This window comes from Patiria miniata, unplaced genomic scaffold (assembly GCF_015706575.1).
Source record: "Patiria miniata isolate m_02_andy unplaced genomic scaffold, ASM1570657v1 HiC_scaffold_18, whole genome shotgun sequence".
Classification (NCBI taxonomy): Eukaryota; Metazoa; Echinodermata; class Asteroidea; order Valvatida; family Asterinidae; genus Patiria; species Patiria miniata.
Window position 1 is genome coordinate 7,493,745 of NW_024037056.1, and position 22,595 is coordinate 7,516,339.

The following is a 22,595-nucleotide window of genomic DNA, read 5'->3' on the forward strand; positions in this document are numbered from 1 at the left end:
GCGGCAGCTCTCTGAGTGACAAACACACATTTAGTTTATTGCCATCTTTTGCAACACTCATCAATTCTTTATTATAGCTTTCAGTCAACTTTATAAATCGTCCGCTCCCAAATAAATTACACTAATTCAAAAAGAAAATACGTGAAGGTTTGTCAGTGACATAATAATCATCTTTGTCCAAGACAGTGTGCATTCGTTTTATAAAAGACCGTATGAGTGCCTAAAAAAAATGTTCTCTAAAGCCGGGCCTCGTCTTGAGTTGAGATTTTAAAACAGCCGCTCACAAAGCGGTCCGGAACACCAAGCTTGCTGGAAAAACAAATCGCATACACAATTTTGCCACCGGAAAGCGATCTTTGTTGACGCGAATATTAATGTCGATATTTGCGACCGAAAATCAAGACGTGATTTTTTTTTGACTCGAATATTGCAGTCAATATTCCCGACTTAAGAGCGAGCCGTATTTTGGTTGCCGTGAACATTTACGTCCATATTCACAATTTGCGATGTCCCTTCAGAGCCTCAATACATACCCTCATCGGTCACAATATCATAAATTACACTTTTTGCAACACGTTTGCATTTATTTAATTGTGTCATGGCCTACTTTTTGCCCTTAACACTGATGAGTCTAGCCAACTACAAAATACAAGTCACTCTTAATCGACAACCCAAAACCCTCAACCTGCAACATGAAAAGGCGGAAGCCTATCATGTGAATACCAGACAGCGTCTAGTCATCATGCTTACAATCGTCTTCGGAGCTCTCATGGACCAGTATGGGTACGTTTTCTGCTCAGCTCGCGCACACTAGAAGATGGTCAACTTATTTTCTGTTGTGCAAGGAGGACCAAGTACGTTAGGACACTTTGTGCGTTTGTCTGCTATGTCAACCCCAACACATACCAGTTAAAATACAAGACATTCAGGCAAGCTCTTAAGACAGCTATTCACGGCTGGTTTTCTAGGCACAGAAATAACATAGTTAACCGAGCTTGAAAGTTCCAGTCCCATTATCAAATCAAGTAAATAAAAGGTACCTTTTTGGACACGAGTAACAGAGCCCATATCAGAAGCTTGCGACACCATCAAGATGTCTTTATCAACTGGGGTTGTTGAGGTCCTCACGTGACTCGTCACTTGACCATGCTTGGTCATACGACATAGATGACGTTTGGATGGTGCCATTGTGAGAGTGTGAAGGACTAATGTTTTATTCTAGGGAGCTGAAAGATTTTTAAACGGGTTTTGGCAATTAAATAGCATAACTAATAATGGATGTCTGATGAATAATCGTACAACTGTAAAAGGATGTAATAAGTCCTGAATTGCAAGTACCAAGACGAGTAGCTAGGGTCTAATGCACAACGCTCTCGGTGCTAAGCCATTGTATAAATTGAGAAACTGTTTGTTTGTATCCTCTCAACCAAAAGTGCACTGGAGCCCTCGGCTTCGGTGCCAAATTCGTCAATTAGCTTGTCTTTTTAAGAATAAAATATGTTAAGGTTGATTGAAGCTATAATGAGGAATTAATTGGTGCGGCAAAGATAGTTATTATTGTTATATCTGGCTGTCACTTAGAGAACTACCGGACCGCTTTCTTTGATGAATTGTGTAAATATATATTTGTCACTTCCACCATTAATCAATTCGGGTAATTAAGGGACGACGAGGCCAGTCCACGGGAAAATTGATGCTTTGATTAACTGTTTTAGTATTGAGGTCGCCTATTACAGGGCTGTCAGCCGCTCAAGTTATAATGCTAAATAGAGGAACAGGATCCCACGGAGATTAAAGAGCATTGTGTAACGTGCGTCACCAAGTAGTTTCCCTAGCTGCCTGCCTGGCCAGGTCCAGATGGAGTTTAAGCACCTGCGGTTGTAGGCCACAGCACCGAGTGACGTCCAACACTCCAAATTCTATGGGCTCTGTGCGCCAACAAAAGAGGGCGCCCTTTTACCTAGCAACGACTTCCAATGGGCGGGACATTTAACTGGTTCTGGCGCACCGTTCCTTGTGTAAGACGCACGTACACCAGGGGATTTGTACTATGTAATTGCAGTCAGGCAAGATGGCGTCGGTCGGTCACCCCCAACTGTAATTTCTTTGCCGGTGAGGGGGTACTTGTGAACGGCGCAGATACCACTTGGGAGCATTGAAGCAGCGGACCTAGGTGTGATTGAGTGGATTGGCAGGATATCCCTGTGGATTGACATGTGGAATGGGTGGAGTACCTGTGGATCATGGTGGCTGACAGGTGGCTTTGGGTGGCTCACTTGTTGCTTTTGGTGGTTTTGGGTGGCTATGGGTGGCTCACCGGTCGCTGATCGGTGGAGACTACACCGCTTATTAGCAACAGTTAGACAAAAAAGCAGACAGGAGACTTGTTTGACTTCTTTGGTCCCACCTAAGCGAAGAAGTGAGGTTTATTCTCTCATCCTTATAGGCCAACATGATCCCCATACATTTGTTTACAATAAATGCACATCAATGCTTAACAAGGGCGGATCCAGGGGGGGGGGGGGGGGGAAAGGGGGCCATGCCCCCCCCCAAAAAAAAAAAAAAAAAAAAAACGAAACCAATTTTTTTTGTTTATGTGACATCGCAATAAAGGCAGGCAATGAGTACACCACCATCTTTTCCTCAAAAAAAGCATTGATTAAAGTGGTCAGAAATTGCCCCAGATTGCACCACAGAGCATCTAGAATCCAAAAAAGTTCGGGGCCCTTAAGGGGCCCCGAACCCCACGCCGTAATTTTTGTGACCCACTTTTTTGGGGGACCATTTTTTTTTGGGGGGGCCCAAAAAAAATTCTGTTCTGGTTCCGCCCTTGATGCTAAAAAACAGAAGATGCATTGACCAATAAAAACACAATATTGCTCAGTAGATGACTAAAGCCACGCCTACTAACAGTGCTGGACAATTGGATTCGGATATATTCTAGCATGAGTACTAAGAAATGTCAATACACAGTTTACGTTGGTGTATATAAAACGTATAGCTGATGACTCGTCACAAGTGTTTGCTGAAGTAACTTGTTCCCATAAGAAACAAAAGAAACAAAAGGAAAGAAAACACAGCGCCCTCTATTGACATAGCCAGAAACATTTCGCACGCAATGAGTGCCGGCTGTGATACTTTGTTCATGTTATATGCTAGCTTTGTGTCATTATTTCTCATCAGGATGCCAAAAATTCTTCATTCTAGTTTTGTCCCATTAGAAATGATCAGGTTTACGGTTCGCAGGTTATTTATTAGCTAGATAAAATCGATCGGTATGTTAAACACTACAGCAGAATAGTTTTGTGAACTAGTATATCTCAGGAAAACATCTCTCAGTTCTGCTCCTACAATAGTTTTTTGGGGAAAAAAATAGCTGAAAAAGAAATTCACCATCTTTTGTGAGGTTGTTTACAGAGCTTCCCCTTTTTTCAATATCAGTGAGAAGGAATTCAAAGAGAGAATACATGTATAGCTGATAAGTTAAAACTTCTGATATATGTGTCGTTTAGAATCCGATTGTTAAAAAGTGCGTGACTTCGTCAGAGTAGAGTACATTGTAAGTACAACACCAAGTTACTAAGAGTAAATTCAACTTGATCGATAGTGCTAAAACAAGTTTACAAAAATATATTGAAAGCAAGTTTTTGCATAAGACATGTCTTCAGAGATTGTGGAATAAGAGCGTAACTTTACCAAATTTCCATAATGTACCGTATTTTTGTCGAATCCAAATTAAATGGATGTGTTCAGAGCTAGAGGTGTTATTTTCTTATTTTTTTTTTTCATTGATTGTGTGATTTGTTTCGTTTAATGTAATATGTTTAATATTCCAATAGTGTCATTGATTGAGGAAGTTACCCTGCACTGGCAGAGGCAGGTATAACGTTTTTGTGTTGGGATCACTGTCTACAAACTGTTAGAAGTATTTCTTTCGCAGATTGAAAATAGGAGAGTCTTCTCTCGTGATTTTCTCGAGAAAAAAAATCTTCAAATCCACATGCCCATCCCTAAAACGGTGACGAATTTGGTCAACGAGTATGTGCTTTTAAAACACGACTTGGTGGCCGAAAATGATTCAGTAATAATGTTCATCAATATATATGCGAATTTGAAATCAAGTTGAGTTAAGTAACTTCGCTATACACCTTTAATGATCATTTCCATATCATCTGACTACAGTCAAGCCTTGTTGAAATAATTTTTGCAGGAGATAAAATTAAAATGTGACATTTATTACCACACGCAATGTTTTGAATAACGATTATAAGTGATTAAATATTCTTAAGTGGTTTCGAGACTAAACAGTGCTCTATCAAAATTTACTAATGTAAATACATATTCCATTTGTTTTGTTTTTTATCTCAACGTTTTCATTTAAATATCAAATACACACTACCATCACAGACGAAGTAATATGAATATATCATACATCGTTAAAATAGCGAGAACACACTATAATCACTCACATACAAAATTTACAAAACGAGTAATCAATAACCGTTTTCTTTTCGACAAGGAAAGGTCCGTTTCAGCTAAATATAAAACGTAACATCAGCCAAGCGTATGTAATTTTTCGAACTATGAATACGGTTACTAAGTATCATTTAGTGTTTTTAAGGCTTAAAAGTGATCTATCAAAATGACATAATGCAAATACCAAACGTAATTGTACTATCACTACGGATGTAATATGGATGTACCATACAGCGTTAAACTAGCCAGCAAATACAATAATCATGCACATCGAGCATTACCACTAAACCACAAGCTGGGAGTATGCAGTAACACAATGACAGTGGAGGAATCTCTTTTGAGAAGATGTATTCTGAAAAGCCAGCCCGTTCTTTTCAGACTTGCGCATCTTCTCAAAAGAGATTCTTTATTAATGGTGTTACCGCAAACCACCCTCTACTGTCATGCAAAGTTTCAAAAGTTATTTACCACTAAACAAATTCAGAAAAAACCGGAATGTGTTTCGACACAATCAGTTACAACACTATCCAAAAAACCCAAACCACTTTACATCATTTTGAAGATCAGTTTTGAAAGCAGGATCACCAAAGTGGTTTGGTTCAAAAGAGATCAATTCAAACAAAACATCAAAGCGATAACTATTGTCAACGTCAATTTTAAGGTTCCACACCACACTCAATCAAGAAGAGTAATAAATAACAACAGTTATTAAATTGTTATATAATGTACCACTAAAACAAGCTTCACGTAGAGTGTGCATTTTTACTAAATGTATTTCAAAACACGAACAACTACAGCAATATGTCAATCAAAGTTTACGTGTGACGGTACTAATAGGCAAAACATTGACATCTAATTACAAATTACAAAGCGATAAAATTCTGCGTTTTCAAAAGTCATTTTAAGGTTCTAAAACAACTTTAATTAATACGTAGGTTAATTGATCAATAATACAACATCGTCAAAACAAAGTTATTTCACCTGTCAAAAGAAACTAAGAAAATAACTTTCAAAATTAGTCCAAACTACAGTTTTCTTATATCGCTAAAACAAACATTTATAAATACCTAAGGCAGTTTACCCATTCCCATTGGTCGAGTGCCCGTCACGAACCCGGTCTTAAACGGATGATACAGACATGGCTGGCTGGTCTTAAACACTTTTCCAGTGTCACATGAAATTTGGACTCCAATGAAATTCAATGACTTTTACCGTTTTATTGGTTGAATGCTCACAATCCTCATGTAGGCATGCGCAATACTACCAGTGAGTCAGTATTTCATAGTCCAAAATTCTCAACGCACTCACCACAGCCTATGAGTGCGCAAATCTCCATCAAATTAAAAGGAGTTATTGACGTCTTACTCGCGAGCTAGACACACCTTATTATACCTAGAGGAGTGTTTCGAAAAACAGAAAGTAAAATGGTTGAACTGAATCCTTGGAAATTTTAATTTTGACTTGTTTTGACTTGTGGACAGAGAAACAAAAATTTAACCGAAAAGGGAATTTATGTATCAGCATTCCAGACTCCAACCAGTCTTTAAAACATAATGTTTAACACCTCCCAAGCACTCATTTACTCCCTTATTTAAAAGAAAAAAATGTTCGCATCGTGTTTTTTAAATATCAGAAATTACGGCACTGTGTAAATTGAAACGTCACGGTATTAAGGCACACATTTCTGAAAGGAAAAAAAAAAACATGACTAGTTTCAGGCAGCACGCATATTGCATTGCATTTTGAACTCTCGCAGAAAGAGAAAACAAACAGCGCGTCAAAGAAAATTTGAGAGCTACAAAAAATTGTTTCCATGTACACAATTTAGTGTTCTGAATACTTCTTGAAAATAAATCATAATTATAGCCAACCGAGTCTTCATAGTGCACTTTTTTAGGGAGTAAGTTCCATTTTCCTACGAAGTCAGTGTAATGGCTCGGTAGTCGTTTGGGTACTTCCCAGATTTAATTTAAAAAAAAGAATCCGTTAAGGTTTGCATCAGAGCAAATATTGTACCACTATCCAACTTTCTCATCGAACTAATTTAGCTTGTCATTATCTTCATCCTTTGTTAAAAAAAAAAAACTAACCGTTGTGTAAGGACAGAGAGTCACCGGCAGTACTTTTCTTATTGTGAGAGTGATATACCAAACTGTAATTCTGTCCTGAAATTTGAAATTCTCCTCACTTGGCCCAGGCTATGTTGCCCCCCAATTCGTCCAGATCAACTCTTAGATCCCAAGATCCATCAGAATTACTCAAGGTGCGCGAGCTGTTGCATGACACGTCTTGAACAACGCTTACAACATAACGCATTTGACAGATTTTGCGTTGTTAGTACCCTTTTGTAAGAACACAATCCGTCGTTTTAATTTCACGATAACGGAGAAGTCAATCTCTTTTCAGACAAAGTGGTTCAAATCGTTTCAGTAATTATATGCCCATCGAATCTTCATCCTCAATTGTTTTTTCATGGATTACCAAAGACTCCTCTATGAATCCAAAGTAAGACCTCGATAGTCTCGCTGTTTTTCACAGGATTAATATTTATATACATACATATTGTTTTGATACGTATGCAAATGTGAATAGTCTCATGCCTGCCTGTGCTTTACATCAGCGTTTGTTTTTGCATGTGGTGTCTGGGGTAAATAAAGAATCAATTCGTCGCGCTGTGAGTAACGAAAACACGATTTTTGTTCAAAGTTAAAATGTGACAATCTTATCCAGCCAATAAGCAGTGTCACATTTCATGTTTCAAAGGTTATTTCTTAGAAAGTGTGGACGTAGTAATAGCGTTAAACGTGAACATATGTAATGCACGTTAGAAATAACAAAACCAAGTACTTGTTATAAATCAATCACTTTGCTAAGTGCGCTATCGAATCAGGATACAGGAAGCAAATTCCCATCCCAAGGCTAACTATTGGAAACGAGGTTGAAAACGAAATAAGCCTTAGGAAAGAGGTTGCATCTGCAGTTGTTCTGGCAAATAATAATATAGGAAATGACCAAGAGTGGCACAGGCTAACCAAGGATACAGTGTTTATACGTCGGTGAAGGGCAAACACATAATTTGATTTACATCATCCCGACGCAAAAATTCCATCTTATGAATAGTTGATGCGGTACCCGCTGCTATGTACATCAGATTCGAACCCGCCAACCGATCCCGTTAGCTCGGTGGTCGAGCTGTTTCGGCAAGTCAGCCAAACAGCTTCTGCTTTTGTTACTATTTTGTTTAGCGGATTTCAATCGAAAGCAAGTTTTGGCTTCTTTAAGATTCTAAAACAATCATAATCAACTTTTTTTTTAATTCACAAAGCATATACACGTGGTTTAATCAAGTCATGGTTATATAGTACACATTATGTCTATTCAATGTATGTTACGTTTCAATAAGGTAAGAGATTGGAGATGAATCGAGATCGATTTGTTTATAGTTTCAAAATAAATTGAATCCTTCGATGTAAATAGCACGACCATGATTATACTTGTCTAAAAAGCTCTGATGTTATTTAAGAAAATTATTAGGTTTGTTTTTGTAAAACTGCATCTACAAGTCTTCATGTAATAACAATTGTTCAAGTCAGATTGGATAAGAATACACGCCCTTTCTGTTAAATGTGTTTTTCCATATGAAAGCGGGCGAGTGTTTGCGCACGCGCAGCTCAGAATGTGACAAAGATGCCCGTTCCTTCGTGAAAACGAAAATCTCAGTCGACAGGCACGTTGGCGTCTCTTCGTGAAAACGCAAATGCAATTATCGAGATGCTTGCCCCTGGCATCATTAATGTATTTTAGAAATTACTGACGTTTTGCTCACAGAAGCATGTCAAAAATGGTCAAGAACGATGTTTTAAAGAAAAAGATTTAAAACAAATCGAAACAGAAAAAAAAAATGTTATTTTTGACATGCCCGTCCCTTCGTGAAAACGACAAAGAATAATGTTCAGACCAAGCTAAGTTTTCTCAAATACTGCCACAATTGACCGAATTGAGTTAAGTTTGCAAACGGTCCAACGTCCTTGACCTTAATCGGTAATTAGTTTTCAAGAATGACGAACTGGGGATAATGCCACAAGATGGTGCAAGTTGAAATGTATCAATAAACATTTTGACAGGGAATTTGCATTAACATATTTGACATGTCTTGAATAACGTTTACATCCTAGTGTATTTAGGAGTACCAATTAGGGTATTTTCAAAAGTTGGTGTTGTGAATTTTTTTTTTACAAACAAACGATACGATTATTGTTTTTAGTTCACATTAAACCAAAAAGAGCCGATCGCGATCCGAGCTGTTTTGACTTTTTAGCCTCGAGTCTTGCGCATCTTTTGATACCAAAAACAAAAATTCGGACCACGGGTTGCCGCGCAGTGAAACATTTTACGCGCCGTGAAAACTGAGTTTCCCATAATATACGTAGTGTACACAAAGCAAAAATACCATTCGTGCATATGATTACTTAATTAGCCATAATTCCAAAAACCTGTTACCTATAGTCATGAAATTGCTTGGGTATATATTTATGGTAAGTTATTCTCTGCATGTACCGAGTTTCATATTTGTTCGTCACTCCCCCCCCCCTCCCCGCTGAGAGATGGTCAAAATAATCCTGCCCTTTTAGAGTTAAATGGTATTTTATCCTTTTATTGGTTACTCAATTTAAATAGAACAAAGTGGTTTGATTCCTTCAGTAATTGACTTACATTGCCAGTCGAATCTTCATACTGCATTTTTGTAAGGAGTAAAAAAGACCCCTCCATGCAACCCAAATAATACCTCGATAGTCTCCGGGTTGTTCACGGGATGAAGGAAAATACACACTGTTCAAGTTTGAATGATAACACGCCTTGTACCACCAAGCTCCGGCCATCCTCTCTGCGCAGTTCATATGGGAACGGTCATGGTCTGCGTCCTTTGTTGAAAACGGCCAGTGATTATGGTAAGTCAGAGAGTCTCCAGCCGTACTGTCCGCATTGAACGAACCAAATCTCAGACGAAAATCCTGTCCAGAGATTTGAAAACCTCCGTACTCGGCCCAGGTTGTGTTGCCATCCCAGTCCTCTAAATCGATTCGAAGATCCCAAGATCCAGTAGAATTACTCAAGGTGCGCAAGTTGTCGTTGCCGAGCCAAAACTCACCAGCCAACTCACCAAAGCCCACGCGGTAGTCAGCCCAGCCGCGGTAGAAGTCGACACTGCCATCCTGACGCCTCCGAATGACAAGCCAGCCTCCACCGTCGGTCTCCATGTCGCAGTACACCTTCAGACCATCTGCAAATCCCGCGGGGAATATCGTATACATACCGGTCACACTGTAACCTGCCTTCAGTAAACTCCAGCAATCGCTGTACAAACCATCGAAGTACACGCCCGCGTAGTCTACGACCTAGTTATTTGGGGCAGAGACTTTGGTTTCATTGTTCAATTCACACTTGCGATCTCTCTTGAAGTAATTGATTGATCTGCCAAGAGTGGCACCGGCTCACACAGCCGACAAGAGTATCAACTCTACCCGACCAAATTGTGGCATTTCTCAGTGTTCGATTTTCAGCAGCATTGAATTCCTGTGAGAGTGCATGACCACAAGCGGTTCCTTGGGATGCGGGCAAGATTGAAAATAAAGTATAAAACCACAGACCGGTGACAAGTACCTGTCTACTTGAGTGACTCAAAGCCCGCACCTCCTCCATTGTTTCCGATAAGGCAAAGTGATAAAATTTCAACAAAGCAGATCGTGTAGGTCTATTTACACAGACAACTGTTTCCACCGTACAATGCAGTTTTGATATCAGCCCCTACCGCACTGACAGTCACTGGTATTCCAAGCTTCTGGCTTGCTCGATTACTTCCAAACAGGTAAATTTGATTCAAGTCACAAAGACCTATGAATTGCGACAATTGTTTGTACGCACGGGTAATAAACATGATGTATATTTCCAATTGTGACCAAACCTGTAGCTGCAGCTGTGGTTATCTTGTTGTATTGAGCAACTTGCATCTTCGATCACGTCACCATAGCAACGTCTATCTCAAAAGAAATGGCTATTATGTCACACTCGTCCTCTCCAATTAATCATGCACAGTTTCACAGCGTTTATGTTTCTACATTCTTATACTCTGTGGGCTGGGGGGGGGGTCCCAGTGCAACCCCCCCCCCCCGAACCCACCTCCATTGATATTTTTTCGATCCTTGGCATGTCTCCAATACCTTTTTTTTTTTCTAGAAAAGCATTGCTCCGTTTTAAAGGGAATGTACAACATTTGCTTTTGCTGCAATTTTCAGAAGTAAATGGATTTAGAGGATTAGAATGTTATAGGAAATATTGTTAAACTGATTAGTTTCACGTTTTGAACTCGTGGATGCTGGAAAAACCAAGAAAACCAATCATGTTCTTGTAGTCCGGATTTCCTTACCCCACTTAAGATGAAACGGAGCAATTTGTAGACTTTGGAGAATTGTAAGGTCAGAGAATCAGTCTGGCAGGCTTGTACCTCTTCACATGTGTGTAATCAATTGCAAAGAACATGCGTAATAACTAAATATGAAAACTTAGGAGCAGTTTTTGAAAATGAGTTTTCTCCAACGCTGGTCGGCCGACCAGCGCTGGAAAAATACAATTTTTCTTGGAAATGTCAGCACACCAGGAGCCACGATTTTACAGGATGCTCTAGACTGTCATTCCCTAACAATCCAGTAAGGTATTTCGTGATAATTTGATCATTTTGGTTTTTTTTATGTATGCAAATGTTGTATCTTCCCTTTAATTACCAAAAAAAGAGTCGCTTCTCTTCAGGAATTTGGCTAGAATACCTTTTAGATATTTTCACCAATGAGCTGACATAGCATTACGACGCGTTTTGCTGTCTTGTTCTGACAATTCTAATGTCTGGTACAGAAAGTGAACATTCCAGCGTTCATTTACAACTTAACGCGCGATTGGCATTTGCTACAAACACTTGCTCACAAAGATTGTAACAACCGCAAAGTGATAACATTTGTATCAGAACAGATATGGAATAACGTGTATTAAAAAAAAAAAAAATGTTTCCACTGCATCAGGCATTTTTTTTATTTGAACCCCGACCGTATTGACAGTCACTTGTATTCTACGCTTCTGGCCCGCTCGATTACTCCTCGTCTCCGAGCAGGTTTCCAAATCAAATAAACGTAATTCAAGTCACCAAAACATATTTATCGAGATTTTTGTTTTGACGTACGGTGATTTGCAATGGTGTAATGTTCCAATTGTGCTCATGTCTGTAGCTGCAGCGTGGTTCTCATGTTTTATCGACCAACTTGCATCTTCGATCAAGTCACCATAGCAATGCGTTGACAAGCGATTACCTCAAAACAAAAGGCTATTGTGCCCACGCGTTCTCTCCAATAAATCATGCACAGTCACACAGCATTTATGTTTCTGCATTCTTATACTCCGTGGGCTACGGGGGGGGGGGGGGGGGGGGCAGTGCACCCCTTCCCAGAACCCACTGCCACCGATATTTTTTTTTCTCGATTTTTGGCATGTCCCCAATACGAAAAAAAAGGTTAACAGTGAACATTTAGGGATGCGCTCTCTCATCAGTATCCCAGTTATTGGAACCGCCTCTGATTGAGCTTAGATGCATTTTCTTAGCATCAGGGTTGGAAGGGTAAGAAACATAATGCCTTAAACTAAGCAGACCTTGACCGATCTTAATCAAACCCAGCACAACCAATCTTTATGAAAAGCTCGTCTAAAGCTATCTCTGGTTAAATATCTCGATGCTAAATGAACTACCCATGAAATACATCACGCCAAACGAATTGAAATTTTACAATTGAAAATTACGGTGATTCAATCCTTAAGTGCGGGAATCTTCACAACTACATATTGCCAAATCTTAATCCTAGAATTGCGGGAATGAAATTGCAAACTCAAGACAAGTGCGAACAATTGTAGAACGTGCTGAATCCGATTTGAACATTACAAACATGTTCACTCAATTGCTATGTTTGTGAACTCTCGACGAAGACTTAAATACACACCGTATTGTAACTGGGCTCGGAGCTAACACCACATCCAAATCAAATGTTTCACCTGCAAACGTCTTTATAATCATTAGCTTCCACTAGCCAATGTACGAAGTAACATGACTTTTACTGCAACACAACCAATGGGAGACTTTCACCGAGAGAGCTAGAGGGCGCCCCTTACCGGGTAAACCCCAGAATAAGAAGAAAAAATCATCGTCCAAAGTTGCTTGTTTATTGCGTATCAACGACGGTTTTCGACTTGGCTTGCTGTAGAAACTCACTCGCTTGTCAAATAAAATCATGACGAATACTCCATGTAATGTGCCGCAGTGTTAAGTAAGAGGAAGACATGAATATCCAAGGGAAAGAAAGAGGTGTAATACTTGGCGAGTGGCCATACGACGGTGAAAAATGACACAGGAAGGTCGTGGTGGCCGTCTCTAGGTGATGTTGTCTGCTCGGAACACTTAATAACATCAGACTATCAACAGTTTGGAAAGTCTGGTAAGTTACTTAAATTTGTCGATATTTAGGCCTTAACGGGCCACCTATACTCTAAATCAAGCATTTGTGATCAACCACTGATTTTTTGAGAGCCGCATCGCTAATACTAATACATGACTTAGGTATTATGAATATATTTTGTTAACAAGAATGTGACGCAGTTGATGTAGAGAGCCAAAGTATACGAACAGAAACCCAAACATACAAACAACCTGAAGTGGATTTACTTATTGCCAACTATATACAGCATTCACACCTCGTAATAGAGTGGCATAGCACCAATATTTCCAGAATTGTGCACTTTGTGATAAAAGCATGAAATTTTGTATGTTGGTTCTTCATGCCATGAAGAAATGTTCATGAGAGGCATTTCAAATTTGACCTCTGGTGAACTTTGAGAGTACATACTACTATAAATAACAATTATTCTTCAAAACTTCACTTTCCTATGACCCAAATCTACGCCATATGTCGCTGTACATTGAAAATCATGATCTGATTTGGGAACAATTCATATCTGACCTCTGATGACCTTTGAGAGGTCGGTGACCTTTGTAAACCTTATTTCTAGCTATCTGTTATGTTAACTCTTTTAAAACCAAACTTTTAAACGATCCAAATTTAAATGGTACATGTAGGTGTCCATACTATGAACAGGATGTTTATAAATATGACATCTCATATTTAACCTCCGGTGACCTTCCGAAAGATCATGACCAAGCTATAGACCAAGCTTAACCCGAGGCGAAGCCGAGAGTGCTATGCGCCCTGAGGTGGTAAAACAGCATATTCCACATCACAACAGTCAACAGTTGTTTTGTTATATCGTACCAATAGCCTAGTAAAATAACTTACTGTCTGAGAAATAAATTAAATCACTGTGATGTAACCATTTTTTAAATGAAGGTTTTGATATCCTTCCGGAATGAGCGTTTGACGTTGCAGTTCTCATTGCGCAAAGTTAGGCGCCGCGGCAGGTTCCACACGGACCTGTCTCAAATCAAGTAAAAGTGGGGCACTAGGGTGTCAAGTCATGGCGGCTTTATTTCTTTCCGTTGGCTTATAATTTGTAGGCATAAACTTGGACTTTCTGGGGGTCGAGGAAAATATCGTCAATAGCAAATTATTGTAAAAGGAAAGCCAAGTTGAAATTAAATTTTGACAACCCTTGGATTGTGATTCGTCGACATTCTAACAGTTATTTCGATCGATTTGTTGATCTTTATGCGGGCAGCGCGAGTGCGATTGACGACACCAATGGCATGCACAGTCCTACTAAGTAACTGCAGTCTATAAAATAAAAAAAATGAATAAAACATGTCTCTTACCTTCCAGCATGTATGATAGAATGCGAATAAATCACAACTTGTTTCACACTCGATAGTAAATAAAACGAACATTTCACTTTTAGTTGTTGGGGAAAAAAAGCTATGAAATGCATGCACTGATTGCATACGATGTGCATGACGAACACGTTGGACACGCGCGTGACGCAGACATTTTCCGTTTGTTACTTAGATAAAGAATAAAAAAGACGGGCTTGGAAACTGCGTGGCAGAACACGCGCACACATGATTATGTTGAGGAAACACGCTCATTATTGCGTCACCGTTTTCACGAAGGGGCGAATTTCATGAAAATCGTCTGTTTTTCGAGAAAAAAAAATGGTGAAAATGAATAAAGATATCAATATCTACAACCTAGTGAGGCTATACCTTCAAAAAAAAAATACAATCTTAATTAACCTAATTAACGAATGGGCGAATTTGGGGCAAATTTCCGCACTCTATGGTATTAATAAAATTTTCAGTAAATAAATACATTGTAATAAAATAGCGCGTATATCACGAAGGGGTGAATTCCATGCACGTGCAATACAACCTTTTCACGAAGGGGCGAATTTCATGGCGCATGCGCAGTGGGGCAGAATCTGCGCGTACTGTACACAAAATGCATTGACTCAGACGGCAGAAGGGCGAAATCTGCGCGTAGTCACTTTAGCGTTTTGCCGTTTTCACCAAGGGGCAAATTAGCTAATTGGTCTTTTTTTCGTTTTCACGAACAGCCTCTTCTCTTAATTAATTAATTCTGCAAAACTAATCACCTTTTTTCTTAAAGTTTGCTACATTTAGGAAGATTAGAAGCTCTTCTTTCCTCTGAAACGTAAATCTTGCATATTTTATGCATCTCTAAGTTTCAAATTGTCAAATGAATAAAATACCAACTTTAAACGCGATTATCTCGAATGTTTGTTCAGACAGTGAAATACTAAATTCGCCTCTTCGTGAAAACGGTGACGATTCATGTGATTGAACTGCTGCTGCGTGGGAACATTTATGACGTTCATGTTTTGCGCATGAGCAAGCTTAAGAGTGATTGCTCTGAACACTAAAGGTACAGTCCAACAGTTGTATGTTTTGCATTATGTTCATTTGAAGCAACACATGTGCTCAAAATCTAAAGAAGGGTGCTGAACAACTAACCTGATGAAGTTTCAGCTCGGCTTCAGCTGTATATTTCGAGAAAAAAAAACAACATTCTAGAATCTCGATTTCCGAATCAAAAGTTGCTGAATCATGTTTTGAATTGAGCCTGAATTCAACGTCCGAGACACAATCTCACTGAGCCGATTGCAGCTACGCGATGTCGCGCACTGATCCGGCGAATTAAAGCAACCGCGCGTGTGCGTCGTGTCAACGCTTGCGCGCTTCGCCGAATACCCAAAAAAACTAAAAAAAAACTGGTAACGGACATTTCCAACGATGCGTCTTTGGAAAGGCATTCTTTCGTTGATTTCTTCAAAATGACAGCGTGCAAGAAGGAGTAATTTCACAGGGGTTTTAGTCCCATTACTATCTTTCAACCAAGTATGTTTTTTTAACAATAATTACGTCAGTAACGTTTTGGATAGCTGCAAATGATGGACTTTAGCTTTAAGTTAAGTTGAGCACTAACATAATTGGGGTGCTTAGATCTTTCGTGAATACCAAATTAAGCGCCCCACTTAAGTTAGCGGGGTGTTCAGATTCATTTGTGACAAGTATTCTCTTAAATTTGAGTTTTGTGAATACGTCCCCAAACATGTGGCCGTCCTAGACAAATGAAATTACAGTATCCAAGTACACAATTTAACAATGTGATGTATAACTGATTCCGCCGTCTAAATAATTCTGGAAAACAAAATCGAAAAATAGGTAAATTTAAGTTTCTGTGAACCATTAGTTTTTATCCAACCGATTTCTTTCGCCAGCATAAATGTAGCATGGGAAAACCCACCTCTAATGGTAATATAACAATTTTGACAATTCAAACTTTGACTGGTTCGGAGTCCAGGGCACATGAAGTGAACATTATTATTATTATTTGTTTTGTGTGTGGGGGGCATGTTTGAAAGTACATCGGATTAAGTGCACCCCCCCCATCTGTTTGAGCAACACAATCGCTCTAACTCTGATGTAGGGCGCATACCAATACTATACATTTTGACAGAAAAAAAAGAGAGAAAATGCACACTTTTTGTGCCCAGGTTCAATTCAGGTTTGTTTACCGATTGATAACATCTCAGGCAGGGAATTTGTAACCAGTCTTCATTTTGAGCAAGGATTTTTGAGGTCGTTATGTATGTTTCTCTGTAGCTGCAACAATTCATATGTGCCTTTTTGTTTTTACTAAAGCACTCTTAACATTTAACACCACATGTCTATGACCCCGCTCCAATTTGTCGAATTTCAAGTGATCACTGGAGTTAGGTTTCCCAAGCTAATCTCGACAGACTTTACTTATTAATTGTGCAGCCGAGGACTTCAAAGCGCATACAGCAGTATTCATGAAACTGAGTAGGCAGGATACGCAGGAACCAGGCCCGGAAGGCCTTCGGGAAAGTGGTGGTCACGTGGGTGTTTTGGTCCGAGTTTCCGGGGAACTGTGAGGAATAAAAAAAGTGTAAGCATTGTCAAACTAGCGTTGAAAGGTTTATGGAGACGAGTTTTGCCAATGTAGTTGCATCAGGATCGACAGAGGGAGCCCTCGCCCCGCGCCATGCATATTTATAGATGTCCATGGCTTTGTAGGATCATTTTTTTTTCTTCCTCTGCAAACATAAACAGGAGGTCGTGGGTTCGAGTCCCAAACCGATTGAGTAAGCGTGTGACTTCTATCTCACAAACCCCTCGGACAACATACACTAAGTACTGGTATGCATTGTTTATGAAATTATATCCGTGAAAGGGCAAATTGAACATTGCGATTGGACTACCTTCATCGGTGTACTTGATCCATTATCGATGACGTCAGTCCATTCTTGGCCATCGTCGCTGTAGGCCACTTTGAACTCTGTCACCCAATCTGGGTGGTCCCCGCGCCCCTGCGTGATAACGCCAGTAATGGTCGCATCGGAACCGAGGTCGAGTTGAATCCATGGATGGGTTTCATCATGTCCAACATTACACCATGCAGCAGCCCCGCCCTTGACTTCAAAGTAAGCAGACAATCAAACCTACTGAGCATAAAATACTACTTAGCAAATGTATGTGTTAAATAAAACCGGGAACCTGTCGCAAGCGCTGCACTAGGAAACGGCCACACTTGCAAAGCAAGCGGATAATAAAGAGGAAGTATTGCATGGCCAATTGTATGTGTTAAAAAAGTCAGTCACAAGCTATACACATACTTTTTGCTGTTATTCGTTTGCCCTTTATGTTTTTTATGTATTGTGCTTAGCCCCCTTGTGACATTCAGCCAATGAGGAATTTGGCTATGAATGTATGAGCGACTTGTGAAACCTGTGAAAGTTTCTGAGCACAAAATGTGTAGATTTAATATTTAACAAAACAGACTTAACTTTGGAGCACCATCCCACAAAGGAGAGTCTTAAAGTATTGACATTTTTTGGTCACCTTTGTCAAATTATTTTTGTTTGAGTTGTCTTATTGTTCATCCAATGTAATTGTTGAACGAACATAACACTACCTTGAAGGTTCAGCCGAGCCCTGGTGGGTGCGAAATTGGCCCGGTTGGGATGCACTGACGACGCCGTTATGCTTTCATTTGGGATGCGTCCATCTTCCATTCCGAAGGGTCCCTCTCTAGAGCACTCCAAAACGTCTGTCGGAGATAGTGGAACCGATAGTGATAGTGGAATCGATCAGGGTGGAGCTGGGTTCATTACAGCAATCACAATCATTTGTTTTAATGGACATCATGGCCGGGCGCAGAATCCGCCTTCTCCTGATCTGGGATATTTGTTATGAAACTTGGTATTATTTGTAGATTTTGATTGATACATTGACGCTGAAGCTCAATCAGACGAAGTGTTTCAAGTAGTGATTATCATGTTTCACTTGTGCGTCCGTGAATGAATGGAAATCTCTGTATGTAACAGGTTGATCTTTGTTCCAAATCCACATATTACAACACGCGACACAAAGTTCAGATCATCCACACCAAATGCGAGATGCGAAATGGCAGATTTGGAACACCTTTAGTAGCGCGCATTTAACTTTAATAGTGTATCCAGGTACGTTTGACGTTTAAACGAGCTAAACAAGTCGTTCTAATGTGATAAATAAGTCGGTTAAACGAGACAATAAGTCGTTTAGACTAATACTTCATATACTATGTATATTCACCAGATGGATTTTTTTTCTTTCTTTTTTTTGCGTTGGGTTGATGTAAATCAAGATTTCGTCCTTCACCGACTTATATACACACTCTATAGTCAGTGTGTTACCTCCAGAGTGAAAGTTGGGAAAATCATTTGGGTTGGTACTTGAACCGACGACTTCCTGCTTTCTAGTGCAGATGTTTTACCGATTGACCACCGACCTTTATGTCGGTGAAGGGGGAAACCATCATTTGATTTCAACACCACGCCGCAAAACAAATGAAATAAATACATTAATTAATTAATTAATTAATCCATCTTGTGAATAGATAACGCCGTACCCGCTGCTGTGTACATAAGAATCGAACCAGCCAACCGATCCCGTTAGCTCGATGGTCGAGTGGTCAGACATCTGCACTAGAAAGAAAGCAGGAGGTCGTGGGTTCGAGTGCTACCCGAGTTTTTAACTTTTAAACGTGAGGTAACACACTTTGAACAGTATTTTATATATCGGTACAGGGCGACACCTAAGTTGAGATATACTATGTCCTTGTTCATATTCGATTTTTGTATTGGTTGGAAGCTTCTATACAAAACGCAAAGCCATGTCATGTTCTTCCTTTAAGTCATACGCTAGCGATTTCGGCGCAAGTTCGGCGGCGCAACGACATGAAACAAGCCGAATGCTTCTCAGCATGAGATTATCGTGTTTTGTTTAAGGCTGGTCTTTTTTAAAGGAAATTGCGTCCTTCAATCACCGCCAGTGGTGCGTATCCGACGGGTTACCCTGCACTACTGTGATGAAATAAAAGGTACAGGGAGAACTCCGCTTTGAATTGTTTATGTTGGCTCTGCTCTGGATAATTTGACTTAATTTATTTATTTGTATCGAGGCCCAATTTACTTTTGAGCGAGAAGACGAGGCAGAAAGCTAGTAATTAACGGCCGTGCTTCTTTTGTGGAATTTGCCGGAGATACTGCATTATACATGAACGAGGCTCACTTTCAGATCCAATTTATTGAATGAAAACACTATCAACAGAAAAGCCTTGGTAATGTTGCGTTAAAAGAAACATTCAAAGTAGTGCCAATGTTGAAATTTAATTGGAAAAGACACCAATGTTTGTCTTATTATTAACATGGAATGCCTTGTCGAGGTTGACCTCTTCATACTTCCCAACCTTCCAATTCAGACGAAAATGAATAACCGATTTTCAGAAGTGCATGATCATTTCAGGAAATTGGCCGGGATAACCTATATTATAAATGACAACATAAAATACAGAAAGGCTTCAGTGATCACGCTTTTTGTGGAAATAATTGTGCTTTATAGTACTGCAACCAATATTTGGGGGACCGGGCACCACCCGATCACCGTTTTAGAATCGTACGAGCTTTTCTTTCTTAATCCAGACAGTTATTCTGCGCGACTTTTCTTCAACCTGTTCACAAAAGAAATTTGAAACTTGGATTGAAAGTCAACCCTGATTGACGTCATCTGGTATCAAATTACCAAATCGTCATTTTTAACCCATGAACAAACTAAACATTCATGTTAATATAGGTTTTCCCGGCCAATTTCAACTAAGTTTTCATTCAGTTTAACGCCTGGCTCATTCAATTTAAATTATAGTTGAAAGATCACGCATATTTGCATTCGACAATCAACAAGAACCATTCAATTTCACTCTTCTAGTAAAGGTTTTCCCGGCCAATTTCCTGAAATGTTCATTCACTTCTGAAAATCGGTTATTCATTTTCGTTTGAATTGAATGCACGTCTTTAATCCCATTTCAATTCAACAAAGATTCAATCGTTTTATTTTTTTTCGTGCATTCGGTTTTGAGAAACAAACGGCCAATAACGTTACCTGTGCATTCATTTACAAATGCATACCTTGTCTATATTGGTCGCAGGTACAGCTAATTTCATTGACGGTTAATGAAAAAAAGACCCTAACTATATCTTCGCCTTCCAAAAGCGGAGAAGAAGTCTTGTAAGCGATTCTAATGGACAACATCGGAAGTTGCTGCTCGATAACTTAATTAATTAAACAGAAATGGTATTGACCGATTTTCAGAACTGAATGAACATTTTAGGACATTGTCCGGGAAAACATAAAACATCTTTTCTATCGTCTTTTCGCTCACTCCAATTAAAGTATAGTCTTGTTCATTCAATTTCGTCTGAACCAGCAGTTAGGGTTGATCGGACATTCAGCCATTATTGGGCAAACATATTTTGCATTTTGTCAAGCATATTTTAAGACTTCCTGCACGTCCGTATTCCTTTCAAACTCTTAATTATCTCAGCGTATTAAAAGTATATCAGACGTCTTCAGTCCGTAGATGAACACCTCTTTTTCTTAAAGAGCTATGCAATAAATTTATCTGAGGAACACATTTTGTGCAACTTTCGACTCCTCTTAAAAGTATGAAAACTATTTGACATGCATTTTTGGTTACTCTTATTGCAAAATACAGACAGAATCTTTCAAATCTTAAGAAAATATTTCTTCGGAATGGGTGAATGGACGTAAAAGGAAACCTGGTTTGAACATCAACCCTTGTCCTGAAATGTGTCAATTTTTGGGACGTCGACGTGACGTAATCAGGATCATGTACATGTACACCCACACGCGTACATCAACGTTCGCGCATTGTTATACGATACTGAAGTGGCACGCGTGTAGTGGCGCTTGTACTCTCTGGAAAGATGTTAGTGATGTAATACAGAGGTTTGACAACGAATTTCAAAGAATATGACGGTCTTGAAGGATTATATACTGCTTTCATATTAACATTAACCATTTACTAGCTATTTATAGGTTTGCTCATCTAATGTTTTCGACAATTAAAATTTGAGCTAGTTTGTTGTTTTCAAATAAAATTCGGGAAGACCCTACTTTTCAATGTCATGTCCCGCCCATGAAAGGGTCAGAAAAAGTGGCATCAGGTGGTTTTGAGCTTCTTGAGGTATCCTTATTGTGATCCTGGGAGTTTTGAACAGTGTACCTAATAATGCATAGGGGCTCACTGACTATATATCATTGGAAAGTCAATAATTTGTGTAATGCTACCAAATTAAGCGATTGGCACACACAATTCCATTGGGCCCTTCCTTTCACGCGAACTGCACGCACCTGATTTGGTATACACTGCAATCTCACTAGGCCCTCTTTAATGGGGGGAAAAATAAAAAAAAAATTGCACGCGTTTGTACAAAGCAACTGCCACTTGACGGAATAGCTGAGCCAAACCTTGCACAAGGCTTTTTCCATTGAAAGGGGCCTTCGTGATAGAATTGTTAGCGTGCTCGGAATTGTCTGTACTGTATTGCCGCTGCTTCGGTTTCAGAATGGACATTAACGTTCAAAATTGACATTTACAATAGGCCTCAGACGACGTCATACTTTGTTTACAGGATGGGTGGAATGCATCCCACCTATCTCAAAGGAAAGCGCACATATAAACAAAGCGTGACGTCATTAAGTAGTAGGTATATTACAATAGGCCCATACTCACCATGACAGTTGAAGTAATCATGAATGTCCTCCTGGTCGTTGGTGAACATTGGAGTGTCGGTGTAAAACGGTGGATGAGACCAATGGACTGGCTGCATGTAGACAGGTCCCGGTCTGGTACTGGTGCAGGCGCAACGATCAGCCTTACTCCCCGGCATAAACCAGCGAAGACGGCCTGACTGATTTGCATCAGGCTCCTGACCGAAGTAGCAGACCCTCTCAGCCCAAACCACGCCCATAAGGGTCCCTATAATGAAGAAAATGTCACGCAATAAAAAAAAGGATCGCCGGTATTTATTTCTTTTTCGAATGTATCCGCAAAGGGGGTGACTTCATAAACAAAAGAAAGGCAAAGCAAAACAAAACACCGCCCCCCCCCGCATTAATAATAATAAACAAATCCATAAACAACCCTACACGTACCAAACAAGTGCGAGTGCACAAAAAAATCTCTGGCTATCTTGTA

At 39.6% G+C, this 22,595-nt stretch overlaps 2 protein-coding genes across 2 annotated transcripts; both read right to left on the reverse strand.

Annotated features, from left to right (window-relative positions):
* Positions 1-236: 236 nt before the first annotated feature.
* LOC119725076 (ficolin-3-like) lies at positions 237-10,176 on the reverse strand. Its single transcript, XM_038196437.1, has 3 exons — positions 10,138-10,176; positions 9,340-9,872; positions 237-309 (listed from the first exon to the last, which is right to left on the reverse strand). Exons 1-3 carry the CDS (start codon positions 10,174-10,176, stop codon positions 237-239), a joined length of 645 nt encoding a protein of 214 aa, XP_038052365.1.
* Positions 10,177-16,779: 6,603 nt separating this feature from the next.
* Positions 16,780-22,368, reverse strand: LOC119725077 (lactadherin-like). Its single transcript, XM_038196438.1, has 4 exons — positions 22,131-22,368; positions 17,973-18,107; positions 17,260-17,474; positions 16,780-16,926 (listed from the first exon to the last, which is right to left on the reverse strand). The coding sequence occupies exons 1-4, from the start codon at positions 22,366-22,368 to the stop codon at positions 16,780-16,782; spliced, it is 735 nt and encodes a 244-aa protein (XP_038052366.1).
* Between the last annotated feature and the right edge of the window lie 227 nt (positions 22,369-22,595).

Coding starts and splice junctions, on each gene's coding strand:
- LOC119725076 (XM_038196437.1), bottom strand. CDS start 10,176: ATGGAGGAGGTGCGGGCTTTGAGTCACTCAAGTAGACAG. Junction 9,873..10,137: donor TGAGTCACTCAAGTAGACAG/GTACTTGTCACC, acceptor CCAAATAACTAG/GTCGTAGACTACGCGGGCGT. Junction 310..9,339: donor AGGATGGCCGGAGCTTGGTG/GTACAAGGCGTG, acceptor TTGTTTTTCCAG/CAAGCTTGGTGTTCCGGACC.
- LOC119725077 (XM_038196438.1), bottom strand. CDS start 22,368: ATGGGCGTGGTTTGGGCTGAGAGGGTCTGCTACTTCGGTCAGGAGCCT. Junction 17,475..17,972: donor GGCTCGGCTGAACCTTCAAG/GTAGTGTTATGT, acceptor CTTACTTTGAAG/TCAAGGGCGGGGCTGCTGCA. Junction 16,927..17,259: donor GATCAAGTACACCGATGAAG/GTAGTCCAATCG, acceptor TATTCCTCACAG/TTCCCCGGAAACTCGGACCA.